The 20,437-nt window shown below is 46.4% G+C and overlaps 1 protein-coding gene across 1 annotated transcript in view; it reads left to right on the top strand.

The window, feature by feature from the left end:
* Positions 1–20,437, top strand: part of LRRC49 (leucine rich repeat containing 49) — a 64,578-nt gene that overhangs the window by 35,457 nt on the left and 8,684 nt on the right. The window contains exons 10-12 of the mRNA XM_053271993.1: positions 7,470–7,553; positions 8,038–8,192; positions 19,793–20,030. Coding sequence (XP_053127968.1) covers positions 7,470–7,553; positions 8,038–8,192; positions 19,793–20,030 — 477 coding nt within the window. The remainder of the gene's footprint in view (positions 1–7,469; positions 7,554–8,037; positions 8,193–19,792; positions 20,031–20,437) is intronic.

Genomic DNA, 20,437 nt, shown 5'->3' with positions numbered 1-20,437 from the left:
GGCAAGGGGTTAAGCTGAAAGCAAGGAGTCTTGTTTCACCAGAAATCAGTCCCTTCACTATGTCCTCAAGACTTGTATTGTGATTACGAAGAATATGTATAGTACCTTCCATGCACAAAATGCCCGATCGCCTTTCTCATCATGACAATCCTGTGATACAAGGTGCAATTCCAACAGTTACGCAAGTTATCCGGGGAGCTTTTTGCTGAAACTGTGTGGGATCAGGGTATCTGAGAGACCATCTTTTAAAGATCTTAAACTGCCCATTCCTTAATACCATCACCTGAGGTCCTGTTCCTTCTGCCCACACTTTCAGAGGTTAGGCAGGTCGCAACCAGGAATAGGGGCCTTCTCTGAGCTGATATCCCAATTATGGAAGTCCCTCCCCAGAAATAATCCATTCAACCTTGTCTTTGTTATTCTTTAGGGGCCAAGTTTGTTTGTTTGTTTGTTTGTTTGTTATTCAGTTGATATACCACCTGACTCTAGGTGGTTAAAGTGGTTTCATTTTTTCTGAGCTTTTAGTGGTTGGTGTTCTGTTTTCTTTACTGTTATTCTTTGAAATTTGCATTTTTCAAAGAACATAAGAACAGCCTTGCTGGATCAGGCCCCAGGCATAGCTAGTCCAGCACCCTGTTCCCCACAGTGGCCCACCAGATGCCTTGGGAAGCCACACAACCAGGAGATGAAGGCATGCCCCCTCTCCTGCTGCTGTTCCTCTGCAACTGGTATTCAGAGGCATCCTGAACATGAAGGTAACGTAGCCATCAGGATTAGTAGCCACTGACAGCCCTGTCCTCCATGAATTTGTCTACGCCTTGTTTAAAGCCATCCAAGCTGGTGGCCTTGGCCATCAACACATCCAGTAGCAGAGAATTCTGTGGATTATTCATTAAATATTATGTCTGGCCTTTCTTCCATAATGGATCTCAGGGTGGATGCACATGGGTTCCCCAGACAGCCTCCCATCCTGGTACTGACTGGACCCAGACCTGCCTAACTTCAGCAAGGAGTTTGCATCATGCAGCTCCTGATCGTATTCTAGGACCAAGGCAGTAGTGGGATTTCTAGCACTCCCCTCCCTCCCCACAGCAAATGCCCTGTGGCAAAGATTCAGAGCTCAGCTGTCAGTTCGGATTCATCTTCTTGCTGGGATGCAGGATGGCTGCATCCTCCCAAGTAGCTTTTAGGTTCTCTAGATGGTGACTTCTCTCTTGCCGTCCTCCTGCTCACTTCAGTCGCCACAGGGCAACTGATAATGAGGTGTGGAGCCCTCGGAGGAGGAACGGGGAGCAAACTCCTAGCAGCTCTTGATGCATCAAGCTGATCTCTTCATTGCTGACCTAGATCTTGTGGAGAGAGAGGATTCAGCTCTCAGGCCACAGCTGGGGCCAGGCTGCTCTTTATCTCACTGGTACAACCACAGGGCAGCTTCAGTATGCAAGGTCTAATTAGTCCCCCTGCCTCTCCTGTTATAACCCATGAAGGAAGAGCAAAGGTAGGAATAGTGCTATACAATGCAATACAATACAATGAATATTTTATATACCGCTTTTCAACGAAAGTTCCCTAAGTGGTTTTCATAGATACAAAATAAATAAATAAAAATGGCTCCCACTCCCTAAAAGGCTCACAATCTACAAAAGAAACATAAGATAGTCATGAACAACAGCTACTGAAGAGATGCTGTGCCGGGGGTGGAGATGACCAGCTGCTCTCCACCTGCAAAATAAAGAGAATCACCACTTTTAGAAGGTGCCTCTTTACTCTGTTAGGAGGGGATCTTTGGCAGAGGATCTTCTAAATTGAGACTTTTGTGGGCTGTAGCTCAGGGGTTGAGCATCCACTCTGCATGCAGAAGGACCCGGGTTCAATTCCTGGCAGCATCTCCAGGTATGGCTGGGAAAGATTCCTGCGTGTGAAACCTTGGAGAAGCTGCTGCCAATACCAAGTTAGATGGACCAGTGGTCTGACTTGGGATAAGGTGGCTCCTTATGCTCCTATGACTGGTCTGAATCTGGTGCTGCCCTGAACAGGGAACTAAACTAGAAGACTTCTAACATCTCTTACATCAGGGATTCTCATATTTGGGTCCTCTGATGTTGTTGGACTACAAATCCCACCATCCCCAGTCACAATTATCCCCAGTTGTAATGGATTTTGGCCATAGTTACTGGCAATGATGGGAGTTGTAGTCCAGCATCATCTGTGAACCCAAGTTTGAGAACCTCTGCCTTAAATGTAAAGTTGTGCCGTCGAGTGGGTGTCGACTCCTGGCGACCACAGAGCCCTGTGGTTTTCTTTGGTAGAATACAGGAGGGGTTTACCATTGCTGTCTCCCGCGTAGTATTAGATGATGCCTTTCAGCAACTTCCTAGATCGCTGCTGCCCGATATAGGTGTTTACCAGCAGGAATTCAAACCAGCAACCTCTTGCTACCTCTGAAATTCTATGGCAGTAACAGCGAATCCCTGCTGGTCTGTTTCCCAGACTATGGGAAACACCTATATTGGGCAGCTGGGATACAGAAAGATGCTGAAAGGCATCATCTCATACTGCGCGAGAGATGGCAATGATAAACTCCTCCTGCATTCTACCAAAGACAACCACAGGGCTCTGTGGTTGACACCAACTTGACAACACAACTTTACCTTTAACAGTGACTTAAGTCAAACCCTGTGGCCACTAGGGGGAGCCACTGGTCTGGCCAAACAGATGATGTCGTCCTCTTATGCATTTTCAGACAAATTCTGTTCAAATAAAGTGGCTAAAGCAGGCAGCAGGACACAGGCATTGGATGTGCCCATATAGTCACTATTTCCGATCATAGCAGCGATGTGCTCTTTTGATCTCCATGATGTTGATGATAATTGTGCTGGTAGTGTGAGAGCCTGGCTCATATAGCAGGTCAGACTGGGGGAGATCCAAGTCCAAATCTCCACTCAGCTACCAGATTTCCTAGCTGGCCTTGGGCCGGTCATCCTAACCTATCCCACAAGGTGGTTGTGAAGGGGACTGCCTGTGTGCCACCTTGAGTTCTTTTTAGAAAGGGCAGCATAAACATGGACGTAATACTAATGTGCACGATGCTGTACAGACTAATAAGAGGCCAGACCCCTGCCCTAAGGATCTTGTCTGCAGTTAAACAAACAGAAAGAACAGAGAGACGGGGAGGAAGATGGAGACGGGGGAAGGACTGGGGAAGAAGATGCATTCAGTACAGTCAGGGCTGTCCCTAGCGGGTGCGGGACTAGAAACAAATCAACATGTGCGGGGGGGGGCTTAGCATTTCAAATAAATAAATAATATACATTTTATTTTATGTAAAACCAAGACACAAATATACACAGTTTAACACATTTGCATTCCAAACTTGAATTCCAAGATTCAAGTTGGAAAGCAAAGCACCATACCATCATCCATCCAAATTATTCACAGAATGCCCAGTGCTCCTCCATTTCAAAGGAAGAAAACAATCAATCTGTGTTTGACACACAAAAATTTTTAATCCCACATTTCTATCCCACTCTTCCTCCAAGGAACCTAGAGCAGTGTACATGGTTAATTATGTTTCTCTACACTGCGACCCTGTGAGGTAGGTTAGGCGGAGAGATACATGACTGGCCCAGAATAACCCAGTGAGTTCTCAGTCCTAGGCCAACATTCTAACCACTACACCACACTGGCTCCTGATCCTGTGCCTTCCGTTCCCCCTAGCCCTTCTTCAACCCATCCCAGTTTTGCCTGACCTCTGAAAGTTTGCTGCAACTTAACAGTACCACCAGCACCTCTACCTTGCTTCAACCCCAGGTTATTTTTAACATGTGGGTTCTGGAGGGCACAAAGAGCAACTGAACTCACAAGAATGGAATAGTATAAAACAAGCATATTTATGCAAATATGCATTAGTAGAAACATTTCAATACACAAGGTATTCCCATGCCACATATTTGTTTACGTACTCCCCCTTCTGTCTCTAAAGGACCCAATATTTAAGAAACTGAATTTTCAAGAATGTAAAGATGTTAAAAACAATCACACATACACAAGGCAATTGGGGATAGCAGAGACATTGGGATTTTTGTTGCTTTTTAATGCAACTTGAGGGCTGGATGGGAAAGAGGACCCGCCATTCAGAAAGCAGACAAGAAGCTGGAGCTTCTTTTCTTTTGTCTTGCAGTGTTGCAATAAGCATGACTGAACAAAAGATTACTCCCCCCACCCGGCATAGTTGAGTGCTTGGATGGATGGCATTCCCCCGCCCCCTCCAGTTTCCTTCATGCTTTTACTTTTTTGAAGAGTTCAGGAGTTTTGTTGCAAGCGACAAAACAACAAGCAGCGTGACCATTGCCGTGCTTTTGAAAATCGCGCCCCCCTCCACACACACACACTAGACTCCTCAATTCCTCACAGCAGCCAACCCAGGCAAGCATATCTGTCACCTCCTACCCCCACCACATGTTCTTGGGGGCACAATCAGCAACCAAACTCACAAGAAAGCAAGAATTAGTCTGCCAGTGTCTGTACTGCTGCCTGGCCATTTCCTCTCCTCACTCGTTTTCTCTCAGCTTCACCAACCAGGCCTGAGCCAGGCAGACGGGCACGATGAGGGAGGGACCGGGAAGCAGTCTTGGCCTCGCTTGCTGGCTGCTGCTATGGACCCTCGCCGCTGCTTGCTCCCTGGCTTCGCAGCAGCCTCCGCTCCCTCTCGCTGTTGCCGCCCGAAGAATCAAGCAAAGCATGTCATGTACAAGTGATCAGATCACATGCTCGCTAGCTCACTTGCTCCTTCCCACCCACCCCACCGTGGGGAAGCTGGAATGGAAAGCCATTTTTTGGCCAGCCTCCACAGAGGGAGCGGGGCAGGCAGGGGGTCCATCGTGGCCGGCTGCTCTCTCCTGCCCCGCCGCCACCCACACCTCGGTGCACTCTCCCTCACTGCTGCCGCCACCCACACCTTGGCCATGGCCAGTGTGTGCCTGTGGCCCGCCTGCCCTCTGTGGAGCCCTTCCAAGTGTGGGCCCTGGGGCGATCGCCCCGGTCGCCCTGCCCTAAGGACAGGCCTGAGTACAGTCACACAGGTGACATTTCGGCAGGAGAGAGCTGAAACATGATTTGGGCTTCCACAAGCTTAAATTAATTGCATATTTGGTTAGAGTAGAGCAGAGGTTCCCAACTGAAGGCCATTGTAGATGGGATTTGTAGTCCAACAGCATTTGGGGACCCAAGGCTGGGAACACCTGGAGCAGAGGTGAGAAAAAGGTTCCCCCTCGCCCATCTCATACTATGCACTGTACATACAAAGCTTCCTTTGACTGAGCCAGGCCTTCAGCCCTCCTAACTTAAAACTGTCTGCTCAGACTTGCAACAAGGAAGAAGTCCTTCCGAGTCCTGCTAGGTTCTTCCTAAACTGGAGATGTCCGGAATTGCATCCTGGACCCTCTGCAGACACAGCGTGGGCTCTGTTGTGCAGTAACTAGTTAACAGGGTATTTAACAGTTTAGGCTAACAGTGTTGCACATTTCCTGTTCAGTAGGCTTACGGTTTCTCAGTTGGCCTCCATCCTGCTGTCATAAAAGAAAGAACAAACACACAATGAATACTTCAGAAGTGTATATTCCAAGTAAAATTAGCATCAAGAACTTTCTTTTTTGATTAACCTTCTGAATACCTTAACTTCTCTTTAATATGCAGGTTCTGTAAGTACAAAAACTGGATTCCAGTCTTTCCCGAGCTTTCTGTCAATAGAAATGTTATCTCAAGCTTTTTTGAAGTGTTTTTATAAACATCCAAGAGGCACACAAATAAATTAAAATAATTCTACAAGTATGCTTCACAAAATATTTGTGTTGGAGAACTATGAAACATTTGGTATTATTGCGAATGTTGCTTTCTGACTTGGAAAATATGTCTTCTAAAAAGACAGTTGTATGGGAGTGGCTGAAAGCTTGTACATGGAATCGTACAATTGACCCAAGAGGAATGCCGTGTGGGTACTGCCAGCCTTGATGGAACAATGGTCATATTCTTGTGCTGGGACCTTTAGAACTTGTGTGTTCTTTTTGGGGGGCTTATATTCTCAAATAACCCTAAGGAGAATTGCCTATGGAGAGCTCTTCGTGCGCTCTCTTAGTTATGAACTGGCTATTGTAACTATGTGTACATACATAAAATAACTGCATATTCTTGGCCAGCTTCCGCTTCCTTCCCTTCCTCAGTTGTCTCCCTTGCGATTTTTATAGATTGTGAGCCCGTCAGGGGCATGTGTTCACACTCTTTGAAAAAAGAGCCACGGGTATGGATGGTGCTGTGTAAATATTAAGCCGTTGGTGAGGTTCCTGCATATTGAGGCCGTCCTGCTCACAGAAGTAGCTGCTGAGATGGTTATTTGATAATGTTATCCCAAAATTACATGCTTGCCAACTCATTAGACCTGTTCAGGCATTGTAGGAAGCAGAGACACTGTACTAGCATATAATGTCCCTGAGAGCACACTCTGAAGTCCTGCCCTGTGCGGACGTGCTCAGAAGCTCCACCCCCTGCCTTCTATGGTTACAACATTTGTCTGTAGAGACAAACATTGTCTTCATGGACAGATGCTTCCCATGATCAGAACACAAGCAGAATGCTCCATGTAGGTTTGGAATTGGTATAGTTACATCTACCTGTTTCAAAGAAAAAGCCGCTCAGAGCCAGCCTCCTTTCAGATGTTTCCAGAGTTTCAGTCCCAATGATCAATGGGTTTTTCATTATGCCAAACCACATCTTTTTGTCTCCCTCATGTTTTCCGTAACGTGCAGCCTGAAGAAGTGTTCTGTTGAACTTGAAAGCTTGCTCAGTACTTTGTCGTGTTTTAGTAGGTCTGAACAGAGCTGTTAAGCTGTTCTTACTTTGGGATTTTTTCTAGGAACAGGCTAAAATGGCTCCCAACATTTTTTTGGACCAGTATGCTTTAGGGATGGGCATGAACCTGTTCGAAGGTCCTTTTATGGCCCTCCGAACAGGTCCGAACACTGGCCAGTTCCATGGTTTGAAGGCGGTGGGGGTGTCTGCCTTTAAGGATGGGGGAGGGTGCAATTACCCCTCCCTCCACTTTCCCCCCACCAGCGCTCGGTTTTCTCAAAGTCCATCAGGGCGGCCCTTGCCTCCCCATTTACCAGATGTACGCTGCCACCCCGATGGACTTTGAGAAAACCGAGCACTGGCGGAGGGGAAGTGGAGGAAGGGGTAAGTGCACCCTCCCCCACCCTTAAAGGCAGACACACACACACCCTTCGAACAGGGCCCACCCGGTTCCATGCACATCCCTAGTGTGCTTGTGAGCTGCACTGTACTGGACAGCAGCCAGACGAAATTACGCCTGAGCAATCCTATTGAAATTAAGTAGTTCTGTAGAGTAAGTCGTCAGTAATAGTACTTAGTAAATTTGTCTAGATGCTGCTGAGTGTTTCCCCCTGCTCCTATCCCAGGAGGAAGAGAGGCGCATGGCATCTGTCGCATTAAGGAAAGAGGAAGAGAAGAAGCGTGAAAGCCACAAGCAAACTTTACTGAAGGTATGAAGTGATGGCATTTGTGATGCCAACCGAGGTGCTCTGGGTCCTGGGCCCCCTCCGATCCGCCTCTTGCTGCAGTTCCCCCCAACCTCATTTGCAGGTTGTGGTTCTTGACCAGGCCTCTACAAATCCACTTGCCAGCTTGCCACTGGCGAGTGCCCCCAGCCCTCTGACGATCAGGACACCCAGCACCACAGAGATTTCCTCCCCAGAGATCTCCTTTCTGCTACTATTTTTGAGAAGGTGAGAAATAGCAGGCATCCTTTCTAAGCAGAAGGAGAGGGCTCCCCTTTTTCATGCCATCTCTTCATCCGAGTGCAAATGGCAGACCTGCTTCTCCCCTAAGCCTTGTGCTAGAAAAGGATCTGAGGGAAGAGAGGGAATTGGTGGCGATCACAGATAATGGCTGGCTAGCGAGCTGAGCTTCAATTTGTGGATTCCTGCAGCTTTGACTATATATATATATATATTTATCTCCTTTCAGGAGAAGAAACGATTGACAATTAGCAATATTGCACGCAAGTGGGAGAGCCAGCAGAATCGCATTTCTCTTCTGTCTTCCAGTGGGGATAACAACAAAGAGGATGAATCCTGCCAGGACAATCGAAGTGCTGCATATGTATTTCCGGAAGACACAAGGTATGGCAGTATCAACTGTAAAGTGACATCAGCACACAATAACTCCCAACAGGGGGTCTGTTCAGTCCAGCCTGCCATCTCCAGCAGTGGCCAATCAGACGCCCCAGAGGGGGAGGCTCACAAGCAGACCAAGATGGCTGCCTGAAGGGTGGCCTAGATGGCTGGTGAAAGGGCCTTTTTGCCTGTGGGGCCCAAACATTGGTAGGATTTCCCAAGGGAGGCTCACCTTCTACTCAGATATCCTTTAGGTTCCCACCTTTTCATCTCACCAGGCCTTTTGAAATGCCAGCCAGCTCAGGTTTCCAGCTTGCCCCAACCACATGCCTTTCATCCTTCTGCTGTTTTAACGTGTAGTTAGATTTGTTGTGTTGTTTTTATTGCTTTTGTTTAACTGTGAACCACCATGTCAGCTTTTGCTAAAAGGTAGCACAAAAATGTGCCACATAAATAAAAGATGGAGTCAGGCATCTTCTTGTCCCCACCATCTGGCAAGTGGAGATAAACTGTTCCTGAATATGGAGATTGCATTTAGCTGTCATGCTGGCGGCTGCTGCTAACTACAAATATTTATATACCGCTTTTCGACAAAAGTTTCCAAAGTGGTTTACATAGAGAGATAATAAAGAAAATGGCTCTCTGTCCCCAAAAGACTCACAATCTAAAACAGAAACATAAGATAGACACTAGCAACAGCCACTGGAGGGATGCTGTGCTGGGGTTGGATAGGGCCAGCTGCTCTCCCCGGGCTCAATAAAGAGAATCACCGCTTTAAAAAGGTGCCTCTTTGCCCAGTGTTCTGATGGCTACTGATCAATCTGTCCTCCCGTCATCTGAATCCAAAAGCCACCTTATTATCCCCTCCCACCCACCCACCCCCTCACACTTTTGTTGTCGTGGTGCTTTTGCTCAAGCTGTGTTCTGAAAGAAGGGAATCTGTTGGAGCTTCTTGATCAGAATAAATGGGTGGCTAGAAGGCAGAGGGTTTCTGGTGCCTGGCTGGAGGGGAGTTCTGTCTCCTTTTAAGTCCTATAACTTTGTCATTCATCACGTTAATTATGCAGTGTGGGACAAAAGCATCGCCCGAGGCACTGTGCAATGGGATCTCAGATTCTTTAAAAAATGAATGGAAGAGATTTGTTGACTAGGGGGGAAAGTAGTTTTGTCAAAGCTACCTATCATGGAAAGACAGATCTTTGCCTTGGGCATTTGAGACCAAAGAACTTTGAAGAACGTTTTACGTTGTGGCAATATCTATTCTAGAAAAGATGTTCAATGTGTGCTTTGGGGCTCATTCATATACAGTGGTCCCTCTACTTACGAAATTAATCCGTTCCGAATGCACATTTGTAAGTCGAAAAATTCGTAAGTCGAAAAGCGGTTTCCCATAGGAATGCATTGGGAACGGATTAATGTGTTCCGGAGCCTAGAAAAAAGACCCAGACCCCCAGTAAGGCTTGCAAACTGCACAGGAACATTTCTTTTCAAGAATAAACAGGCAGTAAACAGGCAGGCAAGTCGAGGAAACCGCATGTAAAATTTGTAAGTCGAGGAAACCCCATCTAAAAATTTGTAAGTCGAGGAAACCCCATCTAAAAATTTGTAAGTCGAAAAAACCGCATCTAAAACCGGATCTAAAACTGCCGTTTGTAACTCGAAAAATACTTATGTCGAGTAGTTTGCAAGTCGAGGGACCACTGTACTTGAAATGGTTCCTTTTTAAGGTTTAGGCTAGGGGTGTGCACAAAATCGGCTGGCCTGATTCGGTTTGAGTCCAAACTGGACCCAAACCGGACTGGGTCAATTCAGTTCTGCACCCTCTTGAACTCTCCTGCCCCCGGTTCGGTTTGGGGTGTGTGTGAGTGTGTGTGATCTTTATAAAATATATATATATATATATACACACACACACACACCACACACACACACACATATATACACACTCATTCCCTCTGGGTGGTTCTCTGAGGCTGCGGGGGTGGGATGTGTCTCTGGAGTTCCCCCTTCCTCCTGCCAGCCTTATTTATAGTAGAAATCACTGGGTCTGGTCCTGCCATGCATGGCGGCAGCCATTTTGGAGGCTGCCGTGCATGCCTAATGGGCCTCTGCGTGCTCGGGTCAGGCCACGCAGAGGCCCGTTGGGCATGCACAATGGCTCCAAAATGGCCGCCACCACATAAGGCAGGCCCAGAACAGACCAAAGACTGCCCGGATCAGGCACTTTTAACCATAACAGAGGCTGATGGGAGGAAGGGGGAGCTGATAGTCTGATAGCTGTAGGCTACCTCCAGCCTCAGAGGCAAGATGCCTCTGGGTTGCAGGGGAGCAACAGCAGGAGAGAGGGCATGCCCTCACATCTTGCCTGTGGGCTTTCCAGAGGCATTTGTGTGAAACAGGATGCTGGATTAGATGGGCCTGATCCAGCAGGGCTATTCTTATGTTCTTAAGCCCCAGCTGGGTAGGTTGAGTGTGCCCTACACAGATTCCATCCCCAGCTATGGAGGGCTATAGGCCATCTCCAGCCTCAAAGGCAGGATGCCTCTATCAGTTGCAGGGGAGCAACAGCAGGAGGGAGGGCATGCCCTCAACTCCTGCCTGTAGGTTTCTAGTGGCATCTGGTGGGCCACTGTGTGATGAGAGGAAGCCAGTTCTCTTTGGCGGGTGGTTCTCAAGGGGAGCGGTTGCAGAGGCAGCACTGGGGCACTTCCCCTCCCGGCAGCTGCTGTGTCTCTGAGTCTGTGCCGCTGCCGAACAGCTGATCGGGGGCCTCCACGTGGACCTGGGGCCTCCCGGCAGAAGTTCCACCTGTGCTCCCTTTTCCTGCAAAGCCCAAGTTTGGAGCTGCGGAATGGAACCGCTTCCCTGGTGCTGTCCAAAAATGGGCTGTTGCCGCCTCCCCAGCGAGGAAGACACCCCGCACCCCCACCATCTCAGAATCACCCCCCCTCCCTTTAACATCCAGGTCCCCAGCACTCTTCCTTGCATTTTCTTTCACCATTAAAAAAACCCAACAACAACCCATGCACTGGTTACCTAATTATTGCTCAGGTAGCTCCTCTGTTTTGTGTCTGAGTGTTTTTCAAAAGTGCAGATCAGAATCAGTGTGGTGTGAGAACTGAGAGGGTGGGTGCTGTTGTTGAGCATGTGCAGAGTGCCCTCCCCTCTCCACTGAGTAGTCACAAGCACACCCACCCCGCACATACTGAAGGATGGTTTTCAAGGCCAGAAAACTGATTTGCAAATAGAAACAGTTATCAAACCTTAAGGATGGGCCTGGGGACTGTCTCCAGGATTCAGTGTTCACATTAATTTAATATCTTGTGTGTATTTTTAATGAGTATGTAAACAAAATACAGTTTATTGTTAACAAATGTTATTTTTTGATATTATTTTAATTGTAAACTGCCCAGAGTGCAAGTTTTGGACAGGTATAGAAGTCTGTTAAATAAATAAATAGATAAACTTAAACTTGAAACCCCTGTACTAACTGCTGGTCTGGGAAACTACGCATAAAGAATGTAGCGGTCCTTGAAACTCTGCATGAAGAATTTAGCGGTCCTTGACTCCAAAAAGGTTGAGAAACACTGATTTAGACATTCTGTGGCTGTTTGGTTCTGTTTTATTTTATTTGTACCACTATGTTCCCAGTTGCTGGTGGGCCTTTAAAATAAGCCTATTCATGATATTTTGCATGATTGAATAAGCAGAAAGCTATGAAAAATCTGGGAGGAAGTAGAAGTCTTGATACAGCTCTCCATGAACCATGAATCACCGTTATCCAAAATATTATTTTCTCATCGAAATTTTATTCAAGATATACAACGAGTTTAATAAGATCAAACAAACAGCTGGATAACACAAGTTCTGTTGAAAGAAGCTGTTAATTCTTTGTGCATGAATAGATCTCATAAACATGGGCTTCTCTGAGAAGTTCTTACAAGCTGAATTGTCTTCCCTGGCTGGCAACTGCACCTGTGTTATTTTAACAGAGACAGTTCTTTAACTGTTACTCTATTGATGATTCATAAGATAATTTCTGGAATTATTTGGCCTTTTTCCTTATAACTTTGCCTGCCAAAGCCAATAATTGTAATTTATTTCATTTAACTTTTTTAAAATTCTGGGACAGCAATTATTTGAAAGAATGGCATCAGTGCTTCTGTCAGGAATCTAAAATGGAAATTTAGTAAGACTGAAATCTTTTTCTACATAAAAGGCAAGCAAATATGTCCGACATCCTTTCCACAGGTAATTTTTAGTTAAAGCCATAAATTCCTATTTTGGAGTAGAGAGGTATCCATTGAAGGCTTCTGCAGATGTAATATTGTTCCCTCTTAACCCTGGATGAAAGAACCAGAAGTCCGTCTCAGGAATGTATATTTTCTTGCCACAGCCCCTTCTACAATTCTGATGGATCATACCAAAGGGCCATCTAATGTCTCATCCTGTTTCCAACAGTAACCATACCAGGAGTCTTGGGTCCCCAGACCTGTTGGACTATAATTCCTATCATGACTTGGGGAGGAGAGCTGATCTTGTGGTAATGAGCATGAATTGTCCCCTTTGCTAAGGAGGATCTGCTCTGGATGGCATTCACATGGGTGACTATGTGTGGGTGTTGTTGGCTGTAAGAAATCCCCTTAAGAAATGAGGGCGTAGCTGTTCAGAATTCTCTCAGGTAAGAGATACCCTTCTAATAAAGCAGAGTGCACAGAGGCACAACACAGTGGAGTCTGCCCAGGCATGCGTGTATGCTGAGAGTAAAATTACTTGGAGCTAGTTCATAGTTTCCAATCAATATAAGGAGTCTTTATGAGTGAACTCCATTCTAGATAGTAAAGTGGAGAGATAAGATCTCTGATCTAGCTAGCTAGCTGGATGCACATGGATGCATCTCTGCACACATGGTGCAGGGAGAGAGGAGCATGCATGTTGCAAGGGAGAAGAAAAGGAAGGAGGAAGAGGAAGTAAGAAGGGGCTGGAAGGAAGGAAGTCCCCAAGAATAGCAATCTACATATCAAGGGATAGTGTCAGAGCAGTAGAGAAGGGATGACTAATGTCTTGACCTCTCTAGGTCTCTGACTCACTAGTCTGTCCCCCTCTGTCACTGAGACATGAGACAGTGCAAAGTCCTTCACTTCCAACAGTAACTCAGTGAAAGAGCATCTGCTTTGCACACAGAAAGTCCCAGGTTCAATCCCTGACAGCATCTCCAAGATAGGGCTAAGAGACACTCCTGCCTGAAGCCTTGGAGAAGCCGCTGCCAGTCAGTGTCGACAAAACTGAGCTAGATGGACCAATGGTCTGACTCACTTTAAGGCAGCTTCCAGTGTTCCTGTATCTGGGCAGTAGCCAAATGCATTTAGTTACTGTCCCAAGTTTTGGGGGGACAAAGGGACCCACCTACTTCCCTTTTGCTCTTGGCTGGCATCCAGAGCAGCGGTCCATGGGCACTCGAAGCTTAGGCACTTTGGATATGCTTGCAAGAGTGGAAATGCTTTCTGGAGCTTGACGCTCAGCAACATGTTCCCACCCTAACAGAGCACTTCAGAGCACAGGTGAGCTCTGGAGAGGATTTGCACTCTTATGCAGAAGTGTAAATGCTCCTGCACAGTGCAGTGGCTAGAGCTGCATGTCGGCAGGCATTACCTGCAGTATGCTGCTGCCAGGCCTTTCAACAAGTGCCAAGTGCTTCCTTTATTACTGCACAACCAGGGGTGCAGATCTTCCCCTAAGCATTTGAGGAGCTTCCCCTCTCATTTTTCTGAACTTCCCTCTGCCAAACCTAATAACCCATAACTCCCTGCCCTGGCAAAAGTATTTTTCTTCTCTCCCCAATCTTTTAAAAAAGTGAGTTGCTCCCTGTAGCGGCTTGTCCTACCGAGCTGGGGGGTGCCAAAAAACAACAACTCGGGTGGCTCCTTTCTAACATGGCTCCTGTCTCTCTCTTCCCATCCTACTCGAGAGCCGTGCTGCTTGCAGGCTGGTGATTCGTCAGGTAGAGCTGCATGGTTAGCTGATGAATGGTCAGCCTGTAGGCAGCGCAACTCTTGGGCAGGCGGGAGAAGAGAGAGAGAAGAGCCACCCAAGCTGCTTCCCCCTCCCGGGTTGCTCCTCAAGCTTACCCTCTGTCTGCTCCCCTGTGCATAACCATTAGGGATGTGCAAATTGATTCAGATACAAATTGATTTGTACCCGAATCTAGCTGATTCGGGCAATTTGGAAATGGAACAAATCGCCCCGGTGGTCCGTTGGCTAGATTCGGGTCCAAATTGAATCAAGGTTCAGATTCCTCCTATCAATTTCCCCATATTCACAGCTTTCATTTTTTTTAAAAAAAGCTAAGTTCTAGTCCTTGTAGAAGTGGCATTATGGAGCAAGACGTGTGGTCACTATTTTTCAAGTGTTTGGATTTTTTGGTGTATAATATTTCCTCAATGAATCCCCATGAGGATTCATTATACACCTTCATTTCTTCTATTCATTTTGACTGTCATTGGACAGTGCCAACTGTCAACTGCCATGTGCTAACTATACCCCCCCCCCTTCCACCCACGACTACACCCCTCTCCCAACACTTGAATTTTTCCAAGTGTTTAGACTCTTTGGTGTCTAATAACCTTTACTCATAATAAATCACTATGAGGATTCATTACAAACCAAAGAGTTTGTACCTCAAAAATTCAACACCTCAGAAATTCCTAAAATATAAAATGAGTTGCAGGTTGGGGTGGGGGTAGTTGGCACATGGGATGCCACTAATTCCCCACCCCCACCCGCAAAGCAGTGGGGTCTAAATGAACAGAAGAAATGAAGGTGTGTAATGAAGACACAAATTTGGTGCCCCTAGGACCTTTATAAGTGGTCCGAATCGATCCAGATAGAATCTGGGGTGATTCGGGGCGACAAATTCGGACACAAAACAAGTCAAGGATGATTCAATTTGGGCATAAATCGATTCCAAAAAATTGATTCATGCACATCCCTAATAACCACAGCCCATCTTAAAACATTTGAGATTTGGTGTATTCTGCAGGTGTATATTCATAAATGCATGAACTGAGGGGACTTTCTGGAAGGAACTGCCTTTGCCTTGGCCTTTATTTGCCTTGACCTTTATTTACCTTCAACAGAAGTGGAGCAAATTACCTTGTAGGAACCACTTTTTAAAAAGGTTTTAAATCACCTCTTTGACATTTGCTTGTCATAGCGCAAAAGTGTTGTATCCCGCAGTAGTGTCTGCTAATGTTCCTGGCTTTCCTCCTCTCCATGCCATGTGAACCCTGTTTTTGTGTAATATTAAGATATTTTCCTTCCATCCAGTTAAAGCAAAGTTCTTTGGTGTAATGTTTTCATTGCTTTTTCTGGGGCGGGCTGTGAAGCAGGTTTATTCTTAGTAATTTCCTGATCAGGCATGCCATGTGTCTTTAGCCAAACCTTTTATAATAAAATGTAATCTGTAAAATAAGTTTTCATGTTCTTTTTGGAAGTTGTAATTTTCTTTTATAGAATAAGATGGGAGAATTGCTCCACCTCATTCCTCTGAAAATAAAGCAGCAAAATATTACTTTAAATACCCAGTAACCAACATTATTGTTATGGTTTTGAAAGGTTTATAGAAGTCCTTGGTGTTTTCCAGGCAGCGAACTCTTAAATTTCTCTGCGTTCTTGGCAAATGGGTTTGCAGTTCACAGCTTATTTACTCCACAGAAGTCCTATTAAAGGCAGTTGGGGTTGGAGTAAATGGGTTTTGGACTGCAGTTGGAGTAAGGGTGTACACAAATGGTTTGACACCCGATTCGGTTCACCTTGAATCGGGCCGATTTAGAGGTTCAATCGTGATCGAACCGAACGAAGCCCTGTTTGGGCGGAGAGATTTGGCTCTGAACGGGCTGCTGGGGCGGCAGCAAGAGAGGTAGTTAAGGTCTTCTTACTGCCCAGCATGGCTGCTGGCACTGCTGCTCACCCACCCACCCCCCAGCGCAGCCCATATTTGCGATCCTCCCTCTTTTACCAAGCCGCCTGTGCAGTGGTGCCTTGGGCTCCACTGAGGGAGGATTGTGCACGCTTCAGATATGAGCTGCGTTGGGGGCGGGCAGGCGGAGCGTGGCAGCGTCACAAATATTAGCTGCCGTACTGGTTTGGTCAAACCGACCAGCTGGTCGGTTCGACTGAACTGGTTCAGCAGCATGCAGTTGGGATCAGATTCGATTTCAATTTGAGCTGAGCCTCTTTGTTTGGTTTGTGCACACCCCTCTTTTGGGGCCTGCTTTTCCCCAGCTCAAGAGGCCTTTGTTGGGTTTGTGTTTGTGGTTTCACCAGTGCTAATGCTTCTGAGCTTCGGTTACATCTCTATAGATCAGAACTAGTGAGGTGACAAAACAAGAGTTTTACCTGCATGTTAAAACTTGGGGAGGTCCATTTATAGTTGCCACTGGCTTGGACAACTCTGTACCAAGCCTTCCCTGTGGTTGCCCCAGGGCTTGGGAATTGTCTCCCTGTCAAAACAAGAGCGTCTTCATCCTTTAAAAAAAATCCTTAAGATGCTTATGTTTTCTTAGGCTTTTAGTTAAAAACATTTTTTAAAAACTTTTAATTGTGGTGTTTTAAATTTTTGCCATAGTTTAGAACAACATTCACTGTCTAGAGAGAGAGAGAGAGCGCGAGAAAGAGGGAGAGATTAATTAGATGGTTCACAAATATGAATAGGAGAGGAGAGCTGGTCTTGTGGTAGCAAGCCTGACTTGTCCCCCTAGCTAAGCAGGGTCCACCCTGGTTGCTTATGAATGGGAGACCTGATGTGTGAGCACTGGAAGAGATTCCCCTCAGGGGATGGAGCCGCTCTGGGAAGAGCAGGAGGTTCCAAGTTCCCTCCCTGGCAGCATCTCCAAGATGGGGCTGAGAGAGATTCCTGCCTGCAACCTTGGAGAAGCTTCTGCCAGTCTGTGAAGACAATACTGAGCTAGATAGACCAATGGTCTGACTCAGTATGTGGCAGCTTCCTGTGTTCCTATGATAACATAAATAAATAAATGTTAGACTGGGGAGCACACACCGATGGAAGTGATGTGGCTGCCATTTGGCATTGGGATTGGAGGCTGCATTGGGACCTGACACATCTCAACCATGGATTCAGCCTATGTGCCCTCGCCCAGTTCTGGCCAGAGGAGAAGACTACTGGGAATACCCAGGCCAGCAAGGAGACTACTCACAGTAGGCCACAGTGGGTCATGTAACACCTCCTGATCTTCTGCAATATCTTCTGGGTCATGCTCACTAATCTGAGTGATAAAAGGACTGTTCCTTTCCCCCTTCTGAGGCTCCACCTTTGCCTTTATCTTGGGTCCCCCCACAGTTGGATAGGAAGAAATGAGCTAGATCTGATATGAGTGCTGAAGTGATCAGTTTAATGCTCATGCTTTATAAGCAGGTGGTCCTAGATTCAATCCTGGCTTGTTAACAGGGATCTCAGGGAGCCAGGGAACTTGGACAGATCTTTCCCCAAGACCTTAGAATTGCTGCCAGTCAGAGCATACAGTACTGGACTACATGGACTAATAGTCGGACTCAACAAAAGGCAGATTTATATGTTCATATTTCTTTACTGAAGTCCCACTGGTAACAAGATATGGTAGAGCTGCAGAAGTACTATAGCTGTAAATGGGCAACTCTATGCTCATTTCTGCCAGTCTCCTCCATCCTCTGTTAGCAGGTGAAAGCATATATTCAGACATGACGGTGTTTCAGCTTTTTTCTTGTCTGAGAAGTAAGTTTCTTGTTTTGGCATAAGTGTCTTGAGAGATGCAACGGTTAAAAGCAATTAAGTTCATTTCCAGTTTTGCTGTTCCAATTTCTCTGGGATTTTTATATCCGTACGTGAGGAATTTGAAGTATTGAGTCTGTAGAGCACAGCACAGGGAAAGTAAACTTTATGTACATTGAATGTTCTTTGGATGGTGCCGATATTCCTTTATATTTTGAGAAATTTGCCCAGTTGAAGCTGTTGCCAGTAAAAAAAAAACACAAAACTTTGGCAGAAAGGATGGATTTTTCCATGTATAGGCCTGACCCATAACTTCTGAGAAGATAAGTGAAATCAGGTATTTTTCATATCCCTCCATCCAGTGGCGGGGGCTGCCTCTTCGGGCAGGGGGGTGCGGGGAGGAGGGAAGGGAAGGGAGACGGGGTAACCGTAGGCGGGGCTAATAGCAGACAAGTCCAACCCTAAGTTAGAAAAGAAGTGGAAGCATCTGTAAAGTTCTCCAGTCTGTAAAGCTGTGTATTTGTTTCAGCCAAAACTTCCAAACCAGCCCTTGGCAGCTGGCTGCTTCATGCTTGGGTAGTGCTCAACCTGCCCCTCGGCTGGCTTGTGAGCAAAGGAATCATGCCCTTCGACTGGCTAATTGTGGGTGTCAGTGGGGAGAGGAGCAGTGCCCCCTCTCCCTCGGAAGCCCCCCTGCCCCTTCTTACCCCCAGTAGCTCCATCCCTCCTCCATCCCTCCTCCATCCCTCCATTAGTCCACTGCCTCCATTTCTCCTCCTCCTTGCACGCTCAGCCCTCTCCTCCTCACCCCATGCAGGACTAGGCTAAGAAGATCAACTGAAGTGGGAGGTTTGGAGTCTTGAGCACCTATTTGTAGGTAGCACCTGCATAGCCACAAGTTTCACATCGCTTGAAAATACCACAAGCTATTTGGCCACACACACAGCCCACTATTTTCCAGTGTCCTCACAAATATGCACATAAGCAAGCCTTATTTCTCCCTTTCTCACTGTCTAAACATTTCTGGGATGTGTCCTTGAGCTGCAATCCTGTGCACACAGCAGTTACTTGGGGGTAAGCCCCTATAAGTTCATTAAGGCTTTACCTGGAATGAACTATATAGAATTGGCTGCAGTTCTGGGCAACATTTACTAGAGAGGATCCTTTATTGGAATTGAAAATTAAGCCATACAAACCACAAACCTGTCGAAATAGCTTATGCTGAGGACCTCTCCTTTCAATATTACCACCACTCCCTGCCTTCCCCAAGGGTAGCACACAAAAGCTGGCATAAGGTCTGTAGAGCTGTGGAGCTACCTGACTGTTTTGGACTGGCCTGGTTTCCAATTTGTGCCTGTTAGGTTGCCTCCAAATAGAAGGCCATAATCTCAGAATTTTTTAAAAAATAAAACCAAATATTTCTGCATTGGGGAGACACACTTCAGACAGGATATGTTTGAAGTTGTCGATCTAGCAATTTCAGTAAAAATGCCTTGTTTTATTTGGAAGCCATAACCAGTGGTCCCTCTAACAGGGATTCCCAGATGTTGTTGACTACAACTCCCAGAATCCACAGCTGCAATGTTGTTTGCTTGGGGATTATGGGAGTTGTAGTCAACAACATCTGGGAATCCCTGTGAGAGGGAACACTGGCCATCACCCACTCCTTCTCTTTCACCCTCAAGAGAGTAAGAGGAAACATAATAAGGGAGCTAGCAATAGGTTTTTCTTAAAGTCCTAGAAGAAGAAGGAAGGGGGAGTCTGTTGGTTTGCCCAGCTCCTTCCCCGATGGTGCCGTCAGGGGCTTGCTTTAAAAGAATGGTTCTCCTTCTCCCCACAGGACTCTTGATGTATTACTGAGCAAGGCTACACAAGTGCTTTCTGTCGTAGACTCTCACTTGGTTGAAATAGAAGGGGACACTCTCTTTTTGTACGGTTCCGGAGCTCTGGAGTCCCTGGATCGAAACTGGAGTGTTCAGACAGCGGGAAGCATCGTCACCATCTCCTTTATTTTCATCGAGTTTGATGAAATTGTTCCCGTGTTGCCCAAACTGAAGATCAAATTTCCCAATTTTCTGGCAAGTTCATTCTTGAGCTTTCAGCAGTGTGGATGAGGATTTCTAGTGCCTTGTAGTGTTCAACTATTCATGTTTTCAGGGGTTTTTGTGTTTGTTTGTTTGTTTAGTATTTATGGAAACAGTGTTCATAGTATACAAACAATAAAGCTTTTCTGCTGTATGTATTTGTATGGTTCTCAGCGGGGCTGTTCTCCGCACTGTTGCTCCGCACTGGAGTTGCAGTTCAACAGTGCCTGGAGCACTACAGGTTGGGGACCCCTGGTATAGGAGGAGCCCCACTAGCCTAATTTGGGAGCCACCCACACTCCCAGTTAGCCATCATGAGAACTCTACAAGCAAGGTTGGAGGAGTGAAAGAATGCTGGGTATGGAGGCAGGGGCGGGGGGGGGGTGCTTTTCTTCGACCCT

This window comes from Hemicordylus capensis, chromosome 10, assembly GCF_027244095.1.
Source record: "Hemicordylus capensis ecotype Gifberg chromosome 10, rHemCap1.1.pri, whole genome shotgun sequence".
NCBI classification, from domain to species: domain Eukaryota; kingdom Metazoa; phylum Chordata; class Lepidosauria; order Squamata; family Cordylidae; genus Hemicordylus; species Hemicordylus capensis.
The sequence above is the reverse complement of the archived record's forward strand: the minus strand, read 5'-3'. Positions and strand labels throughout refer to the sequence as shown.